The 27,600-nt window shown below is 41.5% G+C and overlaps 2 protein-coding genes across 6 annotated transcripts in view; both read left to right on the plus strand.

Annotated features, from left to right (window-relative positions):
• The window catches only part of hivep1 (HIVEP zinc finger 1), a 49,448-nt gene extending 37,077 nt beyond the window's left edge, over positions 1 to 12,371 (plus strand). For all 4 annotated transcript variants that reach the window (XM_077009513.1, XM_077009515.1, XM_077009514.1 and 1 more), the window contains exons 4-9: positions 515 to 6,330; positions 6,468 to 6,607; positions 6,703 to 6,878; positions 7,463 to 7,564; positions 8,716 to 9,245; positions 10,441 to 12,371. In XM_077009513.1, coding sequence (XP_076865628.1) covers positions 515 to 6,330; positions 6,468 to 6,607; positions 6,703 to 6,878; positions 7,463 to 7,564; positions 8,716 to 9,245; positions 10,441 to 11,631 — 7,955 coding nt within the window. In that variant the 3' untranslated portion in view covers positions 11,632 to 12,371. The remainder of the gene's footprint in view (positions 1 to 514; positions 6,331 to 6,467; positions 6,608 to 6,702; positions 6,879 to 7,462; positions 7,565 to 8,715; positions 9,246 to 10,440) is intronic.
• A 1,312-nt stretch (positions 12,372 to 13,683) lies between these two features.
• On the plus strand, positions 13,684 to 16,725 carry edn1 (endothelin 1). 2 transcript variants are annotated; one of them, XM_077007822.1, is made up of 5 exons: positions 13,684 to 14,395; positions 14,673 to 14,793; positions 14,898 to 15,047; positions 15,237 to 15,337; positions 15,977 to 16,725. In XM_077007822.1, exons 1-5 carry the CDS (start codon positions 14,335 to 14,337, stop codon positions 16,078 to 16,080), a joined length of 537 nt encoding a protein of 178 aa, XP_076863937.1. In that variant the 5' UTR covers positions 13,684 to 14,334; the 3' UTR covers positions 16,081 to 16,725. The 2 variants fall into 2 exon arrangements, with proteins under 2 accessions (XP_076863937.1, XP_076863936.1); XM_077007821.1 differs by having other exon boundaries at positions 13,687 to 14,395; positions 14,649 to 14,793.
• The last annotated feature ends 10,875 nt before the right edge of the window (positions 16,726 to 27,600 follow it).

Here is a 27,600-nt window from a genome sequence, read left to right on the forward strand (position 1 = left end):
TCTGAATGTTTTGCTCGCATAGCTGTGCAGTGTTTTGGTGGCTAACCCATTACATCATCTGTGGTTACAGCAGTGCTGTGAACATTTTTACCTTGTATATTATTGTGCTTAAAAATAGTACCGGTACATTAAAAATTGCACAGCAAAGACTGTCTAGTTTGGGAGAACTACAGGTGTATCTGATATAGCTATTACATATTGTTAGAAAGTTGTACAATGTTTAATGTTTTATTTCACTTTCTTACATGTATGGATTGCAGTGTTGTTAAATACATAGGAAATGTTGCAATTAATGGATTAATTATATCAGGAGTTAATGTTTCTACAGAGAACACCATTTTTGCATAGAATCACCTTGCAGGAAAAAGCTACTGACATTAGAAACACATCGTTTCCACACAGTACACTTGTCATGCTTTAACTGGTAAAAACACAATAAAAATGTGAAACCTTTGCAAAATGTGTATGTAATTCTGAATTATCCACTTCTATTAAAAAATGTTTTTCCCAACAGGCAGAGAAGACGGCACTGACAGAAGTTCTGATGGCATAAAAGGACTGAAAAGGAAAAAGATTGTGGCTGAAAATCAGCTGAAGAAAATACCCAAGTCTCCAGTCAAGAACCAGTCACACTGCAAGACGCCTGTTTCCTCACCCAGCTGTATTTTGTCCAAGAAATCCTCATCCTCTTCTTTATTCTCCAAAAGTCCCATTAAGAGTTCCCCCACGTCAACCTGTGAGTCTGAAGATCAGCAGGAGACATCAGCAGAGACAACAGTAAAAGTGGAGAACAAGAATGTGACCACCTTGGATCCTCAGCCTCTCGTCCACACTAGGGCTGTAGTACAGACTTGCATTGGAGATTCAGTTCAGACCAAAATCTGGAGTGAAAAGATCAGAGCCAAAAGCACAAGTCCCTGTGAGGAGACCAGTGCCAGAAGCACACCTCCCTGTGAGGAGACCAGTGCCAGAAGCACACCTCCCTCTCACACGGCTGCTCCTCTGGAAGTCCTGCTCAAGGCTATGGAGCCGGACTTCAATACACTGACAGAGAAGAAGACCTGCAATCCAATTGGACATCTTGGGAAATCCGTTTCCATTCCTGCTCCCCATTCAGAGGTCTCCAAGGCTATGCCGGCAGTTAATTTTAGCTCTCACTCAAAGGCTGCTCTGACGCAGCCATATAATCCAGATAAGTGCCAGTTCAGCCGTGGTGGATCAACAGCAGTCCTGGCCGCACTGCAACAGACTTCACAGCAGCACATGATAATGGAAGCTGATTGCCAGCATGACAAGCCAGGTCTCCAAAAGAGCTACAGTGCAGGTCCATCTCTTACACTGACACATGCCCCAGTTCCCACAGGCTCCAGTGGTTTACCTCAAAGTCAACCACCTGTAGTGCAGACATGCCAGTCTCTTTCTGCCACTGTCCCTAACCCCATCCAGGTCCCAGTCACACCTGGCTTTAATTCTGTTCAGGTGGCAACTGTTGTCAACTTTGGAATGAATCAAATGTGTGACATCTCTGTAAAAGATCAGAAACCAAAGAAGCAAGGGAAGTACGTTTGTGAGTACTGTAACAGAGCATGTGCAAAACCAAGTGTTCTACTGAAGCACATAAGGTCTCACACTGGAGAGAGACCCTACCCTTGTGTTACATGTGGTTTCTCGTTCAAGACAAAGAGCAATCTCTACAAACATAAAAAGTCTCATGCCCATGCCATCAAACTAGGGCTTGTTTCCAAAGACTCTGGTAGTGGGTCTCTGTCTCAAGAATCTGATAAGGGTCTTGGTGCCCATTCAGATGTTGAGGAAAGTGGTGAGAGTGATGAGGACGTTAGCACAGCTGACTTGGACCCTGATTCTTCACAGAGCAGCCTGACCGCTTTATCTGACAGCAGTTTGCATAGTTCAGGCACAGTTCCGGGCAGCCAAGGGGAGACGGAGCAATCAGTGGTACTTGAAAATCTGAAACCTTTGACTAGTCAGAAAGGCTATGAACCCAAGGGTACTGCAGCTCTCCCTAAAGTTGTTGTTTACCCTGTCAATGTTTCACCCTTGCGGGCAGACAGTCCAAGAGTTACAGATTCTACACCAGAGCAAGCAACAGCCCAGAGACAAAGGGACTTCCAGACAGCAGGTCTAAGGTCCAGTATAACTGTTCTGTCTTCATTAAAAGAGGTGGACTGTGTGAGTCCCTTACAGGACTCCATAAGTGATGATGAGGATCAGCAATATAAGTCTCCAATAGGGAGTGGACATGCACAGCTTCAGAGGCAGCAAGCGACAGACTGCTCAACAGACTCCCAGCAGCCACAGGGCAAATGCTTACTTAGCCCAAGAAGTCTAGGAAGCACTGACTCTGGTTACTTTTCTCGATCTGAAAGTGCAGACCAAGCCATGAGCCCTCCAAGCCCTTTTGTGAAGATTACTCCACCAACGGAAAGTGATCATATGAAAAATCCACAAGCTCTCCCTCCCCCTGTTGTGGCCACTGTCATGCATGCAACACCCGTCGAAAAGTCTCCTGTTTTGCCAGGACAGATGCGTCCTCCATTGGAAGTAAAAGCTCTTTCTCTGGAAGAGCGCATCACAAAATTGATATCTGATAACGAAGCTGTTGTTGATGCCAAGCAACTTGATAGTGTCAAACCAAGACGGACTTCTCTATCCAGAAGAGGGAGCATAGACTCCCCTAAATCTTACATATTCAAAGACTCTTTTCAGTTTGACTTAAAACCAGTAGTAAGAAGATCTAGCTCTAATTCGGACATACCAAAGTCTCCCTTCACACCTACAGATAAATCCAAACCAATATTTCTTCTCTCTGTACCTCCTCAATATCCAACTCTGGATTGTTTACCAATTACAAGAAGTAATTCAATGCCTACAACACCTGGTCAATCAGCTGTTCTCCCCAATGCTACCACTCAGCCTCATCCTCTAAGGATCTGCCATTCATTTGATGACAAGATTAGTTCACTAAATGATGATGTGTTTTCTTCAGCCCCTCCAACACCAAATCCAGTTGTACATCGGACCTTAGTCAGACAGATAGCAGTTGAGGATTTATCAACAAATGATGGTCATGTGCTACTTTCTGTTCATTCCATGGATGAGAGTCATCATGGACCAAGTATTACTCAAGAGACTCGAAGTAAGTCATTTGATCATGCACCTGAAAGAACCCGAAAGACCCAGCAAAGCAAAGGAACAACGTATGAATGCGAGACCTGTCGTAATCGGTACCGAAAATTAGAAAACTTTGAAAATCACAAAAAGTTTTATTGCTCTGAATTGCATGGTCCAAAGAATAAAAGTGTGTCTGTCCGAGATCTTGAATCAGAAGTGTTTGTACGTGGAAGCCAGCAACCAGTTATGAGCAGAAACACATTTATTCCAGGCATTGTGGAGCAACCAGTGATGATAAGAAAAAGACGGAAAATGAAAAGTGTAGGAGATGATGATGACCAGTCTCCAACTGAAACTACCCCTCCATGTTCAAGAAGTTTTGATTCTTGCCAGATGCCAGTGGGTTTTTCAGGAAATTCATATGCCCAGCACACACAAACCTCCTGTACCCCTCCTCTTGGAGGTGCAATTCAGCTCATTGCTAGAGGTACTGAAGAGTCAAGGTTGTCTCCAATACGAGAAAGCCATGTCACCACATGCAATAAAGAAAGAGCTGATCTGCAGCGACAAGGAAGTGGTACTTCAGTCATTCGTCACACTAATTCACTCAGCCGACCAAATTCTTTTGAAACATCCGAGTCTATAGACCGGTCATCTCCTGTTGATTGTGTGGAAAAAGATTCCAGAAACTCTGCAAAAAGCCATGTTGAAGGTAAATTGAGCTCAACTTTGCAAAGCTATCATGAGAAAATGTCAACACCCAAATGTGCCAACCAAGGAACAGACCATCATCATAAACAAGCTGCATCAGTCACCAGTGACAGCTGTACACCTACTCAATCAAGGTTGGTGCGGCAAAATAATATTCAAGTCCCAGAAATCCTTGTAACAGAAGAACCAGAAAAAGAACATGAAACTCAGTTGAATGAATCTATGGAGAAGCCACAAGAAACATTTAACTGGCCTCAAAGGAGTGAGAGCTTGTCCAAGCTTCCAACTGAAAAGCTTCCACCTAAGAAGAAGAGAATAAGACTGGCTCAGATGGAACATTCCTCAGGAGAGTCCAGCTTTGAGTCGAGTCTTTCTCGTAGCCTCAGCCGAGATAGTAGCTTGTCAAGGTGCTCCAGTATTTCAGCCTCATTTGACAGAGATGATCCACCAAGACCAGACAGCCCATGCAGGGCAGAGGCTGTTAGGAAACCACCAGATCCCAACGTTCTCCCTGTAGCAAACAACACATTAGGAGTCCCAGGAATGATGCGGCGAGCTGCCTCGGAGCAAATCAGCTGTACTCAGCCATCTGTAGAGGTTTCTTGTGACTACCGTAGCAAATCGTTGGACTACAGCAACATGTCGCCTGGCAGGTCTTTGCCACAAACAGCAGCTACATTCCCAAAAGCTACACAATGTGTTCCAAATCCCCAGGTGCCTCTTATTGAAAGAAGAAGAGGGCCTCTTGTACGCCAAATGTCTTTGAAGATTGGAACAGAGACACAGCAAATATCTGGGAAACAAACAGTGTCCCTCCAGAGAGCCCCCTCTGCTGTCTTTTCTGTGTCACAGTACAGACCAATAAATGTTAATAAACCTACACTTGAGCCTTTTGTGCTGCACACTGCAGAGGGACCTTTGCAGAAGGATGAGCAGATGGTTCAAAGCATCAACCTTGGTAGCCACACTCAGCAACCACAAGTTCATGGTCTTCCTCACCCATGGCACCAGACCTCAAGGGTTGTCCATTGTCAGAAGTTACAACCTGTGGTCCATGTTGGGCCTGGTCAAGATAATATGCAGAAGTCCCCTGATATTCAAAATAAGAAGAACTTTGTACCTAAGTACCAGCTGCAGTTTCCAGTTTTAAAAGCGGGTCAAACATATTTCACTAGTGTGCAGGCTGGACAAATGACCTTACCTGTTATTACAATACCGGTTGCAAAAAATGAAATCACAGTATCAAAGTCAAATGATGGAATAAAAAATGTTTATGTAGCTCAATCAAATAACCCCACTGTACCTAAAGACTCAGTTGTGCTTCCTGTTGATTCACAAGTTGACACAGTCTCACAGATTTCATCAAGAAGTACTGCTGTTCCACAGATCCTCATCACTCACGAACATACACTGTCATCCTCCGCTGTGGCTTCTAAGATACATTTTCCAGCCGTCTCTATAATAAACAGTGATCCAAAAAATAGAACAGACAGTCAAAATGGCCAACCACATGGATCTGGCAGCATCTTGATTAAAAATAATTCTGTGACCATGAACAAGAACAATATTGATGAAACCCAGAGTTCTCAATCACTTGGTTCATTACAATGCACTCAAAAACTGGCATCAGTAAGTCTTTGCCCACAACAGGAGCCCATTGCCTCGAGTAAACGTATGCTTTCCCCTGCCAACAGCCTGGATATTGCCATGGAGAAGACACAGAAACGGGCTAAAGATGACCATGGAGCTGCATGCTTGACAGAAGGTCGATCACTCAACTACTTGAACTCAAAGATGTCAGAGTTGACAAGGCAGCGTAAACTAATGTTGGTTCGACAGGTGTGCACCACTGAACCAGTAGACAGTCCAATAGAAACTGATGCCCCTGAACAGTTGCCTGAAAGCACAGAAGTTGAAAAAGACAATCAGACATCAGTTTCTCATACAACAATGCCTGAAGACATTGAACAAGAAATGGAAAGGACACCTACCACAATGGTGCAACTTGTGTCAGTACCTGCCATGCATTCTCTAGGAGTGCAAAGTCTTTCTGGACATGCAAACAATGCACAGAAGTCACAGGGAAATCCTGAGGAGCAGAGATGGTCTCCAGCCAAATCTCCTGTTAGACCTCCCACCTTTCAGGGACAAGTGAAATTAGCTTCCTCTGTGTCAGTGGTCAATACACGAGATAGCCATCGGCTGTCCTTCCCTAGTCTGAAAACGGCTACAACCTTCACCTGGTGTTTCCTTATGAAAAGGAAACCCCTGCACATTCAGCAGACAGATCAAAGAATCTCTGCTTATTCTGCCTGGACTGTCAAGCCTAATAATCCAAACCCATTGGGCCTTCCCACCAAAGTAGTCATGTCTCTCTTTGATTCAAAACAGACTTCCAAGAAAATATTGTATACCCAAGCTATAAAGACAAGCCTAAAATATGACATTTTGACCTACTCTGGAAAATTAAAGGATATCTTGCCAAAGGTGAATATTCTTCATTCAGAAGTAGTCTTACTGCAAATTTTATTTTTAAGGTATTAAGATATATTTTGTTAATGTTACTTATGTTAATTCTACTTGTTTTGCTAACTTTGTTGTGATTTAAAATTGGATTCTGACAGGTCTTGAATCAACAGAAGTCTCCATCAGCTGAGAATTGCAGCAAAGCAAAACCAGTCAGTGAGTCAAGTGAGGAAACAGACTCATCCAGAACAGACTCATCCAAATTGGAGCCTCGACGGGTCAAGATCTTTGATGGAGGGTTTGTGACTTTTTGACTTCAGAAGCACCCAGCAGTGATTTTAAGGTGTTAATTCCTGATGAGATGGAGTCTCATTGTTTTTTTCTGTTTTGCAGTTACAAATCTAATGAGGAGTATGTTTATGTGCGAGGTCGCGGGAGAGGGAAGTTTATCTGTGAGGAGTGTGGAATACGCTGTAAAAAGCCAAGCATGCTGCGCAAACACATCCGCACTCACTCAGATGTCCGTCCCTATCACTGTGCGCAATGCAATTTCTCCTTCAAAACAAAAGGTGGGTGCCCTTATGTTTAGACCCAAGGGGTGTCTACACGTAATGTTGTCTTTATTATTTGTGAGACATTTGCTACAGTGGCTTATGATGGTGAACAGGAACGAGTAAAAGAGTAAAAAAAGTTTCACTTTTCACAAAGTTTTATGCTTCTATTTGGGATGAGAAAATCAGGACCTCAGTAAGAATAATTTTTTCAATTTATACTCCTTCAGAGGGCAACCATATGGTAGAACATGTAAAATTATATATTTATATTAATATATTGAGTTCTTCATCACAGTTATTTTCCAGAACGAAGATAAGAACACTGTCTTCCACGAACTGTTCTTTCCTTGTTTTGAAGCTGCTTCTCTCAAAAAAGGCACACATGATTCATCCCAGTTGTACTCATCTACCCACGCTGCACTGCAGAGAAACATGCCGTGTCTGAACAGCCCACATTCCTTTAAGAACTTCTTTATCAGTTACTCACCCATAACTGGGAGCTGAGGCTTAGACACATGTCTGACTTATGTAAGCCACTCTGCCCGTGTGCTCCTCCCACCTTGGTTGACCCCGCCTCTCTTCCCCTCCCCCACAAACAGGAAACCTCACAAAGCACATGAAGTCTAAGGCCCATAGTAAGAAATGTATGGAGATGGGAGTAGCCATTGGCATAATTGAAGACCCGGACACAGAGGACTCAGGTAGCTCATTTCAAATTAATGATTTATGATGTGAAATGTCAGAAAGTATTTAGAACAATGTGCTATGTAAAGTTTATAGTTAGCAGTTGTGGTGTTCTGTGGTGTTCCGTTATGTTCTGTGGTGTTCCGTTATGTTCTGTGGTGTTCCGTGGTGGTTTTGTGATTCATTTTCAGGGGGTTGATGTGCTGATGCACACGAAGCACACACAAGCACACAATTTTATTTCAGTAATGTTTTTTAAATCAAACTCATAAAGCAGTCACTACAGTGTGTTTACATCAAAATGATCACCATATATATACACTGACAGATTTTTATTAATATCTCTTTATTATATATTTATTATTAATAACAGCAACCATTAAATGCTGAATGTGTCAAACGGTTAAGTAGCAGTCTTGATCAATGTTATGATGTAATTAAAGGTTCTAATTGCAGTGGCTTCCCTTGTTAACTTTAGGCTTGTGTGGGCAGCACAAGTGGCCTTAACGGAGGGGAATTACAGAGTCTAATTTTAGAGACGAGGGGAACAAAAGAACGTTAAAAGCTACAAGCTTTTTCTGGGTCCAAATGCTCAAAGAATACTAATGTTCATACGATGTACTATATACTACCTTAATCATTCATACTACGTACTATATACTTCCTCCTTCATTCATACTATGTATTCATACTTCATTCATACTATTATCACCCCCTTGATTTTGCACAGGATCATGCTGCCTTTCATGTCTGAGGTGTTAACAGGCCTAAATGCAAAACATTGATGTTAAGTCCACTAGTCTATACACTGGTTTAACTGCAGATGTTTGTTTCCATAATGGCAGATAGATGTTTGGAGCTAAAAAAAAATACAAATGTGGTTTTTGGAATGCATCAGTGTGCACCATGCAGGACTACTTTAATGAAATGTTCTATTTATAAAACCAGTGTATTCCTTCAAACTCTGTACAGTGGAAAGTGGGGTCAATGTTAGGGTTTACATATGAAGCTAAACCTTTACAGAAATGGAACATCTAATGAACAAAATTAAGTGTGATGTACTGACATCAAAAGTAAAGGCATGTGTGATGGGATTAGGATCTATGAACGTCTATGCACTATTTACTGCCACCTGTGAAATGTAAGAGTATGTTTAAAATTCCCTCAGGAGGAAGAGCAGGTGGTGCAGATCGACCAGACTCTGATGGTGATGATTCAGATGGGCCTGATGATGAGGATAATGATGGGGAGGAGGAAGATGAAGATGACAGCCAAGCAGAATCTGGACTCTCTGCCACACCATCTGTCTCCGCTAGCCCCCAGCACTTCTCCTCTGGCCAGGCAGACCCTGTGCCCAGCTCTCTGCTTGCCCAGATGTCCATTAGTCCGAGCCCACACCCAACACCTCAAGCTCCAGCCTCAGAGTACCAGGCATCGGACACCGAGTCGGTGGCTATGACCAGCCCTGTCTCATTGGTCAAACAGATGTCAATCTCTGCTTCCTGCAGTAGTCCTGGCCCCAGCCCGCCCTCATTCACCTCCTACCCTGGCCCTGCTTCAGAGTCCCATGCCTCTGACACTGAGTCTGTACACATGATGAGCCCCATCTCTCCATGCAGGCAGATGTCCATCGACTATCCCGACACCGATGTGCCGCCTAGTCCCCCTGTGCCAGGCAAGGGCTCCAAGCTAAGCCAGGTGAGATCTGTCTCCTCCCAGTGACCATGTTTGCCACCTTGTCTTCCCCTTTCCTTATGTACCAACCCATCGTTCCTCCATACCCACCTCTGTATACCCACATTTACCTTCATACCAAAAACCCATAGGTGTCAATCTCAAGGCTTATCTGGGCCTTTTCCTACCCGTAATACAATCATATCCGACCTGCGAGATCATTTTGCATTGATCTATTATTATTGTTATTAATGACAGTGACAACAGCTGCCTTGCCGAATGATACATTCATGATACTGGGAATATTTCCGCATCATTCTAGTCAAACGTCTGTTACTGTCTACAACATAATTGTAACGTCAAAGCCCCTTAACAACGGCGCAAAGAAACGTTGATTCTGAAAACAGCCTGAGTGTTCATAGTGCTACTGTTTGTAATTAGGGGCGGGCCATTCATATTGCCCAGAATGCTCCTGGGTTCCAACTTGGTCACCGTTATGGTGATTGTTGGCTGGGTTTAAGGAGTCTGTGTTTCACTGTAAAGCAGTTTTTTCTTTCTTCTGATACTGTTGTTCTGTTGAAGAACTGCTATCATGGTGGGTTCAATAAATGGTTAAAATGAACCATTTCCCTCCCTCTGAAAAAGCTTTATATTGTGATTCGCCACAATATGTTTATTGCCATCTCCAGTAAACACGTGTGTCATATTTGTGGAGCTGATGTGGCGCTTCAAGAAAAACATCAAGACCAGCTGAAAAATGCAGACCAGAAACTACAGAGAGTAGAAGAGTTAAAACCCTAGTTAACCCTAATCCTTAGTGTTATACCCTTAAACCCTTAGTGTTAAAACCCTAACCCTAACCCTAACCCAGATAGTTAAAGAAGTTTCTCCTGCAACATAAAGTGTGTTTTGAGTTTTGACCCCTGGTGCAATTGAGTTGGACACCCCTGCAATAATCCCCCACCAAACTCTGTACAACTCTGTACTCTGTACCCAATCATCTCTGTACCTACATCCACTCCAAACCCATCTACTTACCCATGCATTTAGTCTTGCATGCCTGGCACCTCAGCAAAGCTGATTTGATTGCATGAAAGGTGAATAGATTTTGAACTGCTCTGAATTAACATTCTTAAATATTGTGTAATACATGTCTTTCTTATTTTTTGCAGAAGCTAATATAAATGTCTAATTAATCCATATAAATATTTTTTTACAGGATGGATCATCAAGTGAACCCAACTCCAACATCGACCGCAGCACACAGACCAGCTCAGACAGCCTTCACGGACCTTTACATTTCCCAGTCCCAGGTCCCATACATGAGTCTGGAGCTGGAGGCCCCACCCACCTTTTCAGCCACACCCATGAGTCTGGAGCTGGAGGCCCCACCCACCTTTTTAGCCACCTCCCCCTGCACTCCCAGCAGCCCACCCGCTCTCCTTATAGCATGGTACCTGTGGGTGGCATTCAGCTGGTGCCTGCTGGCTTGGCTGCGTATTCCACCTTTGTACCCATCCAGGCGGGGCCTGTCCAGCTCAGCATCCCAGCTGTCAGCGTTATCCACCGGCAGGCTAGCAGCCCCCTGCCAGCTCCCAACACCCCGCCCCGACCTGACGGCTCACCCACCCAGCCCCTGGTGGTGCAGGACCCTGTCAGCAGTGTCCTACCCTGCTTCCCTCTGGGTCAAATGGCAGGGCTCCAGACCCTCGGCGCTCCGCAGTCTGCACTGCAGTCTGTGGGTGTGGAGACGCTGAGCGTGGTGGGTCTGGCTAACTCCACACAGCTCGTGCCTCAGCAAAGTCTGGCGCTGAACGCTGCTCTGGGCGTGCAGGTGCTGGCCGCCACCCCAGCGCCTCAGAGCAGCACAGCCTCCTCAGCCCACATCCCTGGCCTGCAGATCCTCAACATCGCCCTACCCACCCTCATACCCTCTCTCAGCCCACTCTCTGCTCTCAGCCCGCTGCCTCTGCTGTCAGATAAGCCCTCAGTTTCCCTGCCTTCCCAAGTAGTGGAGTCTCTCCTCGACACCTGCCCCTCTGCTCGCCCACACACAGCTGCTTCAGGAACTGCACTATTGCCACCAGGTGTGGCAGCTCCAGTCACTAGAACACCCTCGATGGAAGTTCCCTTATCAAACAAGGTCCCACCTTGCCAAGCAAGGTCATCTCACCAGGTCACCTCACCTAGAGATGAAGCCCTTATAAATGCAGCTACAACAGAACATGTGACTTCAGCACCACAACTACACTCCTCTTCATCTGCTGAAGCTGAGAGTGCCCATAAAGCACCAGCAGTAGGTGCCAGTGAAGCAAGACCGCCACGGCAACACATCACCAGGCAACCAGTAACTAATGACTACAATGATGCCTCCAGTGATGACGAAGATAGGCTTGTCATTGCTACCTGAGAATCCTTTCTCTCTCTCTCTCTCTCTCTCTCTCTCTCTCTCTGTTTGTCTCTCCCCCCTCTCTCCACCTCTGTCTGTCTGTCTGTCTCTCTCTCTCTCTCTCCCCCTCTCTCTCTATCTGTCTGTCTGTCTCTCCACCTCTCTCTGTCTCTTTTGTAAAACTTTGTCACTTTGTAAAACTGAAACACTCGAGGGCATGCAGCATTACCAGCCCCTATAAAAGCACATTTCAGAATTTTCATAATTGTATGTGCAATCATAAATGACAATGATGATGACCAATTTTTATTTTTTACTTTTACTGTTTCCTTGTGTTTTTCTTTTTTGTACATGTTGTATAGACAATTGTGCCTTTTTTGGAGTTTCTTGTTTAGGAACCTGTAAATATGATCTTACAGTTTTAGTAGTTGCCTGTGTTACATTAAACTAGATGAAATGGCAGTTAAAACTGAATGGAGGAAGATTGTTTTATTTTGAAATGTTTTACATCAGTCGTAAATTTACGTTAAAAAAATGAATAAATTAATGTTGTACTGATATATGAACATTTCTAGGGCTTTGGGGGCATGACCCTGACCCTGACCCAGTTCCTGTGTACAGATGTTGTGTTCAACTATTTATTATATTCCATCTAGTGCCCTGGTGATCTCCATAAGTCTATAGGTATGTGTAAAATGGTGGCTTTACATTGATGTATCTATACAATCAAATGTATCAGTAAAACTTTGTTTACAAGTGTATTTGTTGCTTGCATGTTTTGCTGTACAGTATAATCTTAATTATACAAGAAACCCATTCTCTGGCCTTCATCCACAATTTTACTTGGAGAGCAGAAAACATCTCCCTTCAGATCACCTTTAGGATGGCTAACCTTGTGCTTCTCTCAAGACGCTCACAGCAAACGTCTTCATTAGAACTTGCTTCTAAATCATTTGGCTGATTGTGTGCAAATTCAGGACTGCTGAAACTAACTAGATAGAGATGCATATTCTGACTAAACACTTAGCACTTTTGTAAGTCGCTCTGGATAAGAGCGTCTGCTAAATGCTGTAAATGTAAATGTAAACTAGCTCACAGTGACGCCAAGTGGCAGAGAGGTGCTACTGCAGGGAAGAGCTGAGGACACTCTGTACAAAAAGCTCACTTGCAGTACCAGGTGGGTGGGGAGGATGTTGCCTAGATACCAGAACCACTGAGAGTCTTAGAGTGGGTGAGAGACTCAACATAGACATGCATGTAAAAAGCTAAAGCTTGAACTTGTAAGGTAGCCTATTGGAGACTCAACATAGACATGCATGTAAAAAGCTAAAGCTTGAACTTGTAAGGTAGCCTATTGTAGCCACTGTCCTTCCTGTAAATTGAGGAAACAAAACCTCTCTTGTCTTGGGTTAACATCAGAGTACTGCACTTCGTAGCCTGTCTAGTGGAAAGAATAGCAACACTATCCCTTGATTAGTCTTGTCAGCCATGTTTGACTCTGATCTTTCCACTTTAGTCTATTTCACAGACAGTTCCTATCATGCGTGAATGGGTGGAGACTGCAGGAATCAAGCAGGACAAAAGAAACACTTCAGCAGTGAAGCACCGACAAAGCTTAGTGAAGATTGACACTGGTGGTGTTTAGATCAACTGTATCTGCAGTCTTGCCACCCTAGAGTTGTTTGTCCTATCCCTAGGGTTTGGGTTAGTTGGGGTTTATGGTTCTCTGACATAACCCTAGGCTTTCTTATAGGCCAGTGGCTTATGAAAATGTGAGTGCACGAGCTAGATCACTGACCACGAGGACCACCAGTGTCCTCAGTATAATCATACGGAGGGATCAGCAAATCCCTCTGTATAATTATAATGTATATAATGTATCAATTAGTTAATGAAAGGCATAAACAACATTCTTACCATTAAGTGTTAAAGCCAATGTTCCTAATCCTATTCTAGGGGCCAGAGCCAGAGCGAAGCACATTGGTAGACTAATACTTGGTTGTGTCCTCAGATTTAAAGGACTGTGAGAACACATACCTATAAGTCCTTATATTTCATCAGTCTTATATTTCAAATAGCTATTCTCATTCATTTCTGTAAATTAAAAGTAGGTAAAAGATTAAAGAAATTTCCAGGTAGAGAAACAATGAAGATGACAAGTATTGACTTTAAATATGACAAATGTTTTACACTCATTGTAATGACGACAGGATCATCCTGTCATATTGAAATTAGCATAAATATGAAACTGGACTGAATAATTCTTGTTTATATATTTCGCCATTTGTGTGTAATCGAGCGCCATCTGCTGGTCAGACTTCAAAGTGAATTCATGAGTTGGAAACCTGCAAAACTTGGCGCGACTTGCGGTCCGGCGTCTCCATCCCATGGAATCTAGACATACTAAGTTCTTATCTCGGTCTACACGTTGCGTGTCGGTGACTATTAACAAACAGCATTGTCTACGAACGAGCAAGCGGACAAAACTGTTTACACGCGACTGAAGGGCGCGAAGTGGGAGGTGGTACGTGCGGTATATAAGCGTTCTTGTGCACGCGTCTGCAGGTTTTGGAGCAATGCTCAAGCGAAATATTTTGCCTCTCAATCTGAGCGGAACCTAACTTCTTTTTTTTTTCTTTTTTTAAAACTGGTGTTATTTAACTTTCACAAGAAATCGGACAAGTAAAACCTGAAATATTTAAATTTAATAATAATTTCCTCAAAATGGACTTACGGATATTCTTCCCCGTGTTGTCTGTACTCTCTTCTGGAATCTTTAACACAGGTATGCGATTTTCTTTTGAATAAGTTTTGATTCAAACATTTTTTTAACACTGTTAAATTCTATAAGCTAAATAAACCTTTAAAAATAATTGAAAGTACTTAAAAGTTATTTGATACAATAACTGTACACTATTACGAGCTCCATTTGTGCTATCATTGTTTTTAACTGCAACTCTGCCCTTGTGTATAATTCTTTACTCAAAATACCAAGATAAACATTGGCCGTTTCATTTAATTGAAACATTTCTTTGTAGTTATATCGGTATCTTTGGGTGAAGGTGCAGAGAGCTCCTTAAGCGCACGCCACTCACGAACGAAACGATGCTCGTGCGCAACTTTTCTGGATAAAGAATGTGTGTACTTCTGTCATCTGGACATAATTTGGGTCAACACACCAGAGTGAGTATTTACACACGTACGAACTAATGTTCAATTGTATGTATGTAATGTATATCATTCAGTTTTGCTCAACCTTTGTTGACTTATGATTGTCCCCCTTTCAGACGCACCGTGTCTTATGGCCTGGGCAGCGCACCTCGCAAGAAGCGCTCGGTTAAACACACGTCTCGTGTTACAAAGATCCCGCGCTGCAAGTGTTTCGATGGCAGCGACAGCACATGTTCTTTGTTCTGCTACACAGATCAAGAGACTAGGTGATTACGAATTTATCAAAGACGTTGAAACGCAAAGACAAACGCACCCAAAAAGAAGAATTAGTCCATGACTTGCAGGAACAAGATTTTTTAATATTTATATTAATATTTCCATAGTGTCGATTGCGTGAATTTAAGGTGCGTAAACAAAGCTACTCAAATCTCATCAAGTGTATTTTCTCTCTCTAGTAACAAGGCAGCGCATGAAACAGAGATCCCGAGACGTCCAGTGACTGTGCGGAAAACCAGTGCAAATACAACCTGGCAGCCAAGACATGGAAGGTTAAAAGGTAAGAGAAACCGCTAGACCTGAGTACAGCCAATAGCGTAGGTATATGTGCAAAATAATTGGGCATCACAGACTAATTGTCAAACTATGATTAGGGCCAGCGTTAACCCTAATAACAAACTAGGATTAGGGCCAGACTTAACCCTAATTAACAAACTAGGATTAGGGCTACCCTTAACCCTAATTATCAAACTAGAATTAGGGCTACCCTTAACCCTAATTTTATGAAACTAGGGTTAATGTTACCCTTAACCCTAATTATCAAACTGAAAGACAAATGCGTTTTCTCAGAGTTAATACTTTGGGAAATATATTTACGGAGGCTGTGGTGATAAGGTGGGGGCTTGATGATCACATTATGATAGAATTGTAATTTGTTTAAAACTGTAATGTGAAGGAATTTCTCACTATTTTTCTAACTAGTGCTGAAAGCATATGGTTATTAAACAATATTTTTCTCCAAAGCAGCAAATGTCAGTGGTAACTTGAATTTGTAAATTACAATATGTTTCTCATCTAATCAAATAAGACACGTTGATTTCAAGCATGTAAACCAAAATGACCTTATGGCCCTTATTTACCTGTAAATAAATGAGGTAAAAGTTCTGAACACTTACCTAATTGATCTCATCATCTGCAGGGCCCCTAAGAGAACTGACCATTCACAGCGAGGACCACAGGACATGCCATTTCCTCCTAAAGAAACATAAGCAACCTCACAAGACACAAGTTTGGGCTGCTTAAAACCTAAAGGTAGACATAGGTCCTGCACATCACCAAGCCCCTCTGAACAAGGTGCCAATGGATGCTTCTCCATAGAGGACATAATCCTAGATGAGCTGATCTCTGCCAGAGATCTGATCTGAGCCTGGGTTGGTCTCCATGGCTATCACGTATTAGCAGGAGAACCATCACCTTTGGGGGAAGACAGGGGAACACAAACTTGGAACAACCCCTAACCCAAACACTCAGAAGACCTCAAGGTGTGACATCAGGTCTGTGTCTCTGTGTTCCTGAACTGGCGGTCCAGCAGGGGCAGCCAAGAGCTGCATCTGTCCCACTCAGATGTCTCAGACAACTCAGAAGTCAGTAATTTACACAAATATTGCATGTCATGTGGTGTAATGTGCTGTTATTCCTGTGGACAGACAGTTGCTGGATGTGGTAGTTTGTACTCTTCCTGGATCTCTTCCTGGATCTCTATCTCTAACCTGCTCAGTTTTTATTATATGCTGTATGATAATGTGGTTCTCAGACTGTAATCAGTGTGAATGGTTATTTATTGAAGCATTGTTGATAATGCATTAATTATGAAGCCATAATGGCCTAATGACCATCATTATATTTCTGTGAAATACTATAAACTCTTAGCCACACTTGTGGTCTCCATTGTAGGAAATAAATAAGATCATTTAAATGTCATTTTCATTGTCCATCTCTTACTTTGAGTTGCTCATATTTAACTCTACAGTAGTGTTGAAATGACATTCACATGCCTTTCATTCACTTTTATGTTCACTTTTAACTGAAGTATTTGGAAAATCAGTGTTCATGTAAACTGAACTACTACAGCATATTCAGCATGGGTTAGGGTTAGTTAGAGTTAGTGTGAGTTGGGGTTAGTTAGGGTTAGGGTTAGTGGTTTTCCAGTTCCAAGGTGGGTGATTTGTTATATGGGCAGAAGCTTCACTGTGAAATGCTAGTATGTGTTTCAGGAGGTTCGAGATCTGGGAACTACAGCTATTGTTCTAACACTGATCTCATATCTCTCCTATACAAAACTGCATGAGCCTGGACTTGATTTCAGAACACATGAAATAAATATGTGCCCTGTGGAGAATTTGGAAGAGGCATTTGAAAGTGAATCCTGGGACCTGAGGAAGGTCAAACACCCTCTGACAGAGCTCTGATGTCACAAAGGCCGTGTTTTAGCAACCTGTGCACAGTCTCAGAGGACCTTGGAACTGGCGTAAGTCATTATTGCATGAATAGAAACTAAACACGGATAATAGGCCATTACGCAGTGAGGAATCTGCTTGACCCAGCAGGAATTCAGATCGCATGGGGAGAACAATGGCAATACACTGGGAGGAGCAGACGATCGTAAGGCTTCTGACATCCCTGAGTACTGTAACGCACCTCCGCCCTGAACTACCTGCTAACACACACACACACACACACACACACACACACACATGCATACACACATGCATACATCTTTACACAAACATATACACATACACATATCCACCACACACACACACACACACACACACACACACACACACACGTGCGCACATACCAGGCACACACCCTCATATACACTCTCACATATTCACACCCACACACGTATGTGTGTGTGTGTGTGTGTAATATATATATATATATATATATATATAGAATATCTACTGAGTTAGCACAAGTGGTGGTAAAAGAGTTCAGCCTGTACACATTCAAAGTCACAAACAGCTGTACAAGAGCTTTATATGTAGGTTAATGTAGGTTAGTATAGGTTAGTGTACGTAAGTGTAGATTAATGTAGGTTAGTGTAGGTAAGTGTAGGTTAATGTAGGTTAGTGTAGGTTAGCGTAGGTAAGTGTAGGTCAGTGTAGGTCGGTGTAGGTCAGTGTAGGTCAGTGTAGGTAAGTGTAGGTCGATGTAGGTCGGTGTAGGACAGTGTAGGTCAGTGTAGGTAAGCAGCCTCCATGATGGGTCACAAGGACCAATCTGCAGAGACATCATTCAATACATTGTCTTTGTATTTTAATTCCCTTTCTACACACACACACACACACACACACACACACACACACACACACACACACACACACACACACACACACCACTAAGCCTCTAGTCATTTCCATCAGCAGTAAGGCATACACTAAATACGCTCTTATGGAATATCTCCACACAACATTTTCTGAATTCCTTTATGACAGATGGTATTCAGAAAAAGTCTAATAAACACAGATGGAAAAGACTTTGCTCCCCTCAAGAGTTCAGACACGCCTCAGGGGTTCGTTCTGAACAAATAACTTAGATGTTACATGCAAAGTCATACAGTAAGTGCTGTCATACTATTAGATTAGAGTTAACCCTAACCCTAGTCATACAGTAAGTACTGTCATAATATTCAGCTGTCAACAGTTCATTTCTCCTTTCAGCAATTGCTATGTTCTAGATAAGTTTTCCAATTGACATACATTTCTAGACTTTATAAATGTATTTTCAGTAATGTTCATCCTAGGGTTAGGGTTCGTGTTAGGGTTAGTAACACCTGCCCCATTGTTTAGTATTGATAGTTAAAGTCAAAGTCAAATTTATTTATATAATGGCTTTTTACAACAGCCATTGTCAAGCAGATTAGCAGACATCTAACTAAGTCAAAGCCCATTGGGGAGGAAACCAACAGCAACGGTGGCAAGAAGAACTCAAACCAACTGCAACAAGAATAACTCAAACCAACGGCAACAAGAACAACTCGGAGCCCTCTAGAGGATCCAAGACTCACAGCACAGTCCCAAACAGACACCACAATAACATCCATGTGGATGTTAAACAGCAGGGGTGGGTTTCCCGAAACGTTCGTAGCGCTAAGTACTTCGTAACCTCATATGAAACGTACGAGGTTAAGAAGTACTTAGCGCTACGAACGTTTCGGGAAACCCACCCCAGTACAGTATTCCAGATTCTCAGGAAACCTTTGACCCACTGAGATCTGTATAATCCCCAGAGAGACTGTATTTCTGACACTTTCAGTATAACTTAATTTTTCGCATAGCTTAATATTATCATTTTATTAAAATTGTATTTGAAAATAAGCCCATCATGCTTTATATATTTTTTTCATCTTGGCAACATCTAGGGGGGCTTGACAAGTGTCCCAACTGACTGGGATTAGGATAGAGTCACTGTGGCCACTGTTCCCTTTTGGGATTAGGAAAGAGTCACTGTTTCATTTACAATCACTTATGTCTCATAACTGAACAGCCTGAGATGACTGACGTTTAACTGACATGGTGTTGTACTAGTGTTGTACTGGTGTTATACTGGTGTTGTTCTGTGTTGTACTGTGGAGATTAAATGTGCCCTTCATTTTTGAGCAGTATAATAAAATCATAGGTCACAAAGAGGTCAGATAGCTGTATTATTATTATTAAAATACAAATGTGTTATAAAACATTTATTATTTCATTGAAAACCCACAGTGAACATTTGCATACAAGGAATTGTTTAATATTTTATAATATTGTATAATAGTGCCTCCAGGCCTCAGGATTAGGGTTAAGTGTTAGGGTTAAAGTTACTGATTAGGGATTTGGATAGGTGTTGGGTTTGGGTTTTAGCTTTTTATTAGGGGGTTGGGTTAGGTGTTCGGGTTAACCCTCATAGTTAGGGTTAGGTGTTATATCTTAGGGTTAAGGTTATTGTTATGGTTAGGTGTTATGTGATAGGGTTAACCCTCAGGTATCTGTATATTAAAAATAAAACAAAGTGAAACGTAATAAGTGCTCACCTATAATAGAATATGACAATAGTATGACAGTAAGTTCTCCATATATCTACATACATACAGGGTACGAGAGAAGAGTTTCTGATCTAATGTACATGGTAGTGTCTGATATAACATGCACATGCAAGTTCCCTTTGTACAGGAATGCCACATTATGTCTGCACTGTAGTTTCATTTTAAATATTTTGTTACAGCTGAATTCTGTTTCAGGTTATTTGAACTTAGAACTTTAACTTGCTTCTGTAACTTTGTACCAATGTGCTGATAACACCATCCCAGCATCGAGGGTAAGATGTCACATATATGTGCCTACATATGGTCAACGTTGTTTTCAACGTTGTTTTTATATATATATAAAACAGAGAAAGTCTGTTGAGATGTCTCTGTCTCTCTCTCATCCTGTATCCCTGTATCTTTCAACATGTCTCTCTCTCATCCTGTATCTCTCTCTCATCATTATGTCTCTCTCTATCTCTCTGTCTCTATTGCAGCTTTTTTGGCATGAATTCAATGCGTTCTTGTCACAGTTATAACACTGAATGCAAAATATAACTTGCTCTATTGCAAAATATTAGAACAATATCACAAACTACAGGACAATAACAAGGATAAACTGTATTTACACAATCATTTTATTATAATGATATTGATTCAAAACTTTTCAACAATAAATTTGTCAACATTCAAAATAAACCTAAAAAAGTTGCAAGAGTTCCTCATCATACTAAAAACTGTCTGTCAGATAAGGAGAAACCCCACCTACAGGCCAGGAATAAAACCTACTGCTTCTTGCAACAGAAGCAGAGTGTAAACCTGAAAACATCTTAAAATAGAAAGACACCCATGGCGGGATTCCAGCTGGCAGGTGTTTTGTCTCTGCAGCCCAACAGGTATGGCACAGGACTCCAGTCACACCCTGCAGGGAATCCATGGGTCACACCCTGCCTCAGTGTTCTCTCTGCACCTCTGGCTGCTGGGTGATCCTGGCAAGCAAGACACTCCCCTCATATATATATATATATATATATATATATATATATATATATATATATATATATATATATATATATATATATATATATATATTCTTGTTAGTATTCTCCTTTACCTGCCAATCCCCACCAGGTCAAACAGACACAAGACTAAATGAAAGATAACAATACACGACACACAAACAAAAAAACAACAAACTTTTAAAATCTCAAATAGTACATTTTTCAAAACATCTGGTTGCCCATAGGTTTGCCCAACTGTTATGAGTTCTTCTCAGAAGAAATATTCAGTGGTTATTTGATGTGTGAAAGTATAACTTTGTGAGGCACTGCACACTTGTTCATAAGTCTCCTTGTTTCATCAAAAATTTCCTGAATTTCTAAAGAACGCAGCAGGAAATGCCCAGGACAGCGTGGATCAAACCTGCTTGTGCAGCCGAATGGGTTGAATTCTCCTGCAGAATTACGGCAGCAGGAATTATTTAATCTCACGTCTCTATGTTGTTGGTCGTCCTTTCATAATTCAACCCTGGGACCAACAATTCAACAGTCTTATCTTACGAATGACCCAAAACATTCGGCAGCACACCTGCAAGATGTCGAATGTAACGCCACCAAAGCCAAGCAAGAATCAACAGTCAACAACCAAGCCCCTCTCTGGTAACCTTAACCCAAACAACTCCTGTTTAAGTGTTACAATGTAAAAGGGAACAACATAACCTCAAAACAACAAATTCCTTACAAAAAGAGTGTGTCTGTGTGTGTGTGTGTGTGTGTGTGTGTGTGTGTGTGTGTGTGTGTGTGTGTGTGTGTGTGTGTGTGTGTGTGTGTGTGTATGCGTGGTTAGGTGTAAGTGTGTGTGTTGGGAAATATTTGTGTGTGGGTGTGAGTGACTGTGTATGTGTGTGTGTATGACTGTGTGTTTGAGTGTGTGTCTGAGATTGTGTGTGCATGTGTGTGAGTGTGCATTTGTTTGTGTGTTTGTGTGTGTGTTTGTGTGTGTGATTGTGTGAGTGTGCATGTGTTTGTGTGTGTTTTGTGTTTGTGTGTCAGTGTGTGTGTGTGAGATTGTGCGTGAGTGTGCATGTGTTTTGTGTTTGTGCGTGTGCGTGTGTGTGTGTGTGTGTGAGTTGTGTTTGTGTGAGTGAGTGTGTGTTCTACAGGTTTAGTCTCCATCCTTGTCCTACTTCACATCTTCAAAAGGTGATTTGTTAGCCAATCAGTACCCACCCTCAAATGACATAATAACAGCAAATAACAGCAGCTATAGGAACTTTCGCCTGCTTTTAGCTGTTTCCTTTAGCTAAACATTAATCTTAACCTCAACTGTAATTTAGCAAAACATGTATGACATAAAGACAGATGACATAACTCAACCTCCTTGGTCACTGTTGAGGCACCATTACACTTCGAGCCTGTTCCATAATATTTGAGTTGTTTGTAAAACTGATTGTGAATCCTGCACCCAAACAAAAATGGAAAAGGACGACATCAGATTAGTGTTTGATTTAACCTGTTATAACCTGTTATATGCTGGTATATACTGACTGGTATAACCTGTGGTTATATACTGGTATATACTGACTGGTATAACCTGTGGTTATATGCTGGTATATACTGACTGGTATAACCTGTGGTTATATACTGGTATATACTGACTGGTATAACCTGTGTTTATATACTATATACTGACTGGTATAACCTGTGGTTATATACTGGCATATACTGACTGGTATAACCCGTAGTTTTATACTGGTATATACTGACTGGTATAACCTGCGGTTTACTGGTATAAACTGTGGTTATATACTGGTGTATATACTGACTGGTATAAACTGTGGTTATATACTGGTGTATATACTGACTGGTATAAACTGTGGTTATATACTGGTGTATATACTGACTGATATAAACTGTGGTTATATACTGGTATATACTGACTGGTATAATTTGTGACTGATCTTTTAGGAAAAGGCTCATTGTGCTTATAAGCAATAAGATCCTAACCCTTAACCACTAACCCTTAACCCCTAACCCTTAACCCCTAACTACTAACCCTTAACCCTAACCTTAACCCTAACCCCTAACCCTAACCTAACCCTAACCCTTAACCACTAACCCTTAACCCTAAGCGAGGTGGGAACACTGGGGAAGTGTGAGGGTAGAGCAGTGAGTGGAGTCGGGTGTACTGGTCCTGGGTAACGTGTACTGGTCCTGTGTGATGTGTACTGGTCCTGTATGGCTTGTAGTGGTCCTGAATGCTGCGTACTGGTCCTGTGCGACCTGTGGGTGGCATGTACTGGTCATGTGTGACATGTACTGGTTCTGTGTGACATGTGGGTGACGTGTACTGTTCCTGTGTGATGTGTACACTGTAAAAAAGAAAAAGTTGAGAAAACTCAAAAAAACTTACTGCACTCGATTTTTGAGTTTTGATCCCAACTCAAACTCTTAAGTTTTTAAGAAATTCATTCAGTTGAGCCAACTTATTATTTCTTGTTCCAATTATTTATTTTTCACAGGTATATAAACTTCAGATTTTAAGTATTGCCTACAAATAATTACAAGTTATGCTAACTTACTATATCTTGTTCAGATAATTTATCTTGCCCATGTATATGAACCTCAAAATGTAAGTTTCATACCAGGAGTTCCAAGTTTTTAAAAGTTGTGCCAACTTATTATATTGTGGCGTGGTGTGTGAGAAAAAGGCCACAGACAAGTCCATTCTTATCAAAAACAGAGATTTTATTCTCACCTCGCAAGAAAATTAGCACTCACAGGCACAATTAGATCAAACTCAAGGTCTTAACTAACTTGGCCTTACACATGAAATACAGGGGGAGGTCATGATGATGACAACGTTACACATACATGGAGGGGAAACTCGGATAATGCACATGTACATTAAGAAATGGACCGGGGTGGCTTAACTAATAACACACAATTAATAATCAATAATATATAACACTATACAGACACAAACACCACATAATACGCATAACAGGGCCGGAGCCCCAAGGGCTCATGGGTAATGACTAGGCCTGTGTTGAAAAAATCGATTTTCCGATTCAGAATCGATTCGCATATGATGATCTGATAATCGATTCGTACGTCCAAAGATCGATTTTTTAGTGAACTTTTACCCCCGCCTCGTCACTGAATTCACGCAGGCGTGCTCGGTCTAACTAACTGTAAAACAATATGGCGTCGGGCAGTGCCGGTAACGACGATAGTCAAATCGGCAATCTAAAAGCTGAAGGACAGTTTATCCAGTGTCAGTTTACAGTTAGTCCATGTCACTGACAGTTTACCCAGTGTTTTTACAGTTTAAAAAAGTTTAAAATGTTCTTGTAACGTTTGGCGCAATGCGATGGACGAGACAGAATCCTTTGCACATTCCAAATCGTTACGTTTATTACATTTACCGAAGCGCAGACAGCGCACATAAAACACGTTTACATAGAACACGTGTAACTCAAACAACGACGAGCACAGGACGCTGCGCGAACACACAAACCCCACGATGTGAGACGAGCCTCAGGTGAGACAGACTATCGCAAGACGCACCCGCACCCACGGAGATCTACAGACACAGACGAGTAGACGCAGACAACGTTAACACATGCCCAAAAGGGAGGAGTCAGGGACCGTAACGTGACAGTTCTGTTCTTATATTCGCACTTTAAAGAAAAATACACGTTTACATTTTATACTTTCAGTTTATTAAGTGTGAGCACTTTTAAAATAAAAATGCATTTGGTAGCAATAGCTTTTGGGTGAATTCTTAATTATTTCAATCATAATAATAATGCACTGGTTAGTGTCCCAGTAGGAGTCCACTGTTGCAGATATAGACACCTCAAAGATGTCCTCTGTATATTGTCCTGGATTACCTTTTTTGAAGGTAGATTTATGATGACCCTTTTCACCAGTCTTCCAGCCATCAGTAACTACCAACTACCAGTAACTATTTGCTGATTAATATCGATATAATACTAGTTTTAACATGTTGCTTCTGTACATAGTCAGGAAACAGCTCAAATACATTTTTAATAACACTAAACCCCGAATTGGATCGAATCTGATCTAATCGATTAAATCGGATTAAATCGAAATAAATCGATTCTTAATCTTCAGAATCGGAATCGGATCGATTCTTGGAATTTGAATCGATACCCAGCCCTAGTAATGACGTCATCCCGACGCTACTGTAGCCGGGTTTCCATCCAAACCTTTCGAAAAAATAATGCGCAATTTCTAAGTTTCGGCAGAAAAAAATGCGAATTAAGCCTTGTTTCCATTCATTACAGTTATGCGAATAAACTTTAGATCACGTGAGAGGACGCCAAACAATAGTGGTTTTACGTCCATCTGGCAGTTACGCATTTTTGCACGTTGAGGTTTTGAAACATTTTTTTCTTTTTCTTTTCTATACATGGAGAAGTTAAATTCAATTTTTACAGCCTCGATTGCAGCTATATGCAAATAACCGATTATGCAAATTACGCGATACGCGATACACGATTACGTCAGATACGGGAAATGTCTCGTATTATAAAATACGAAATTTGACTGGTATGTATTTCACATGTACATAAATCTCTAAATTCAATACTAAGAATAGCTAACTGAAGTTGGGTCATATAAGACAAATGACAAAACACATTTGGACGTTAATATTCAGTTCAGAGTAGCGTAGGTCGCTGCTTGCTGCAGGTGAAATCCATTTCAAGTTGTCCGGAGTTAAATTCTGGCAGAAATCGCAAACCCCGCCCCGTTCTCAACTAAGGAGTCAAATTGAGCATGCGCAGAGGAGTTGGCCTGGCCTTAACTAGGGTTCAACTACAATTTGTATGTTTTGACAATGCAGGTTGTAAGGTCAGATCAACTTTTAACAAGAAACTCAATAAAGTAAGCTGATCCAATTACTTTGTTATAGTTTATGGTGCAATTTATTATTTTTGGCTCACCTAAACTAAAAATCATAGTAAGGTGAGCAATTTTAAGTTCTGTTTTTTACAGTGTACTGGTCTTGTAGCTTTGTGTTCTGGTCCTGTAGTGGTGTGTACTGGTCTTGTAGTGGCATGCTGGATCCTCCTCCTACGTTCCTCCTCCTACGTTAGCTGTAACCCCTAACCCCTAACACTAGCCTGAGAGAGCAGTCGGGACAGCAAAGGTCACACACTGAAAAAAAAAAGAACTTGTTGGATTTACAATGTTCAATAGTGGACATTGGTTGCACACATTTGTTTTGCTTCAGCAGCAACTTACTCTCTGTGTGTTGTGTAGTTTTTACACAATAAAATTACATGTCTGTTTAAAACATGAGGCAGTTGTGTTAGATACACTCAAAATGCTTACATAAATCCAAGACATGGCTAGTCTCTTTTTTTCAGTGAAGGCATTGAATGAACTAAGAGGAAAAACCTCAGATTAGAACTTCTTTACCAACATTAATCCCATATTCCCTGAGTTTAAAAGTCTTACTGATGAGGAGAAGCTGAACTCTTGGTGAACATAAAGAGTTCAGCACAGTGGCAATGCTGTACGTCCACTCCTCCACAGTCTGAGGGACAGTGAAGGACCATGTCAGACTCCAGAGATACACACACACTCACACACACACACACACACACACACACACACACACACACACACACACACACACACACACACACACACACACATAAGCACACGCTCACAGCTTAATCTGTTATTATTATTACAATCCTTCTTATTATTAATAATAATATTAGTACTGTTATTATTAGTAGTAGTAGTATTATCAGTAATATCTGTATTGTTCATTAAAACAACAACAATAACGAGCAATTACAATAGGTTTCCCACACTATGTGTGTGAACCCTAATTATACAAATAATGGCAGTTGTAGTGTAATGCAGTGAGGGACAAGGAACACGCAACACAAAGCCAAATGGGAATAACTCATTAGGCAAATAAGACAATAAATAAACACACATGCAAATACACTCATTAACAAGACATACACATGTAAATACATTCTCATTAACAAGACATACACATGTAAATTCATTCTCATTAACAAGATACATACATGTAAATACACTGTCATTAACAAGACACACAACACTGTCACAGATGAACATAAACACAGCCACACATGAACGTAAACACAGCCAAATGAACGTAATCACAGCCAGACATGAACGTAATCACAAACACAAATGACACGACACACACACAAACATCTGAGGACACACAGATGTGCCATCACATATTAGTGATGCACTGATCAAACGTATTCAGTTCTTATACTAATATGATACATATATTTTGCTCTGCTCGATCCAATACCATTGTTGAATTAGTAAACCGAACACTTTACCATGTGGTTGTCACGTAGGGCAACGCCCCCTCTCGTAGCTGCCACTCTGGGTTCCCTTATGTCCGTGTTCCCTGCCTGTTCATCCCGCCCAGCTCGTTTGTCTTCGTGATTCCTCGTTTGTTACCACGCCCCTGTATTATCGTTCACACCTGTCCCTCGTTTTCTGTCCCATGTATATAAACCCCTGAGTCTCCCTTGTCCTTTGTCTGGTGTTTGATATTTTGGATGTCTGACCGTTTATGTGTTTCTCAGTTTCGTGTTGCCCCGCTGTCGTTTGTTGCTTTCCGTATCGTTATGCCCCTGTACCTGTCCAACCTTGATGGCTCTCCTGTTATGACCCCTGCTTGCCACTACGATGACGATTATGGAATGCCCTGCAATAAAT

This window comes from Brachyhypopomus gauderio, chromosome 6, assembly GCF_052324685.1.
Source record: "Brachyhypopomus gauderio isolate BG-103 chromosome 6, BGAUD_0.2, whole genome shotgun sequence".
NCBI classification, from domain to species: Eukaryota; Metazoa; Chordata; class Actinopteri; order Gymnotiformes; family Hypopomidae; genus Brachyhypopomus; species Brachyhypopomus gauderio.

Excerpts from the sequence above, each read along its gene's own strand:
- edn1 (XM_077007821.1), top strand. The coding sequence starts at position 14,335 with ATGGACTTACGGATATTCTTCCCCGTGTTGTCTGTACTCTCTTCTGGA. Across the intron at positions 14,794-14,897 it reads ATTTGGGTCAACACACCAGA|ACGCACCGTGTCTTATGGCC; the intron begins GTGAGTATTTAC and ends TCCCCCTTTCAG. Across the intron at positions 15,048-15,236 it reads TACACAGATCAAGAGACTAG|TAACAAGGCAGCGCATGAAA; the intron begins GTGATTACGAAT and ends TTCTCTCTCTAG.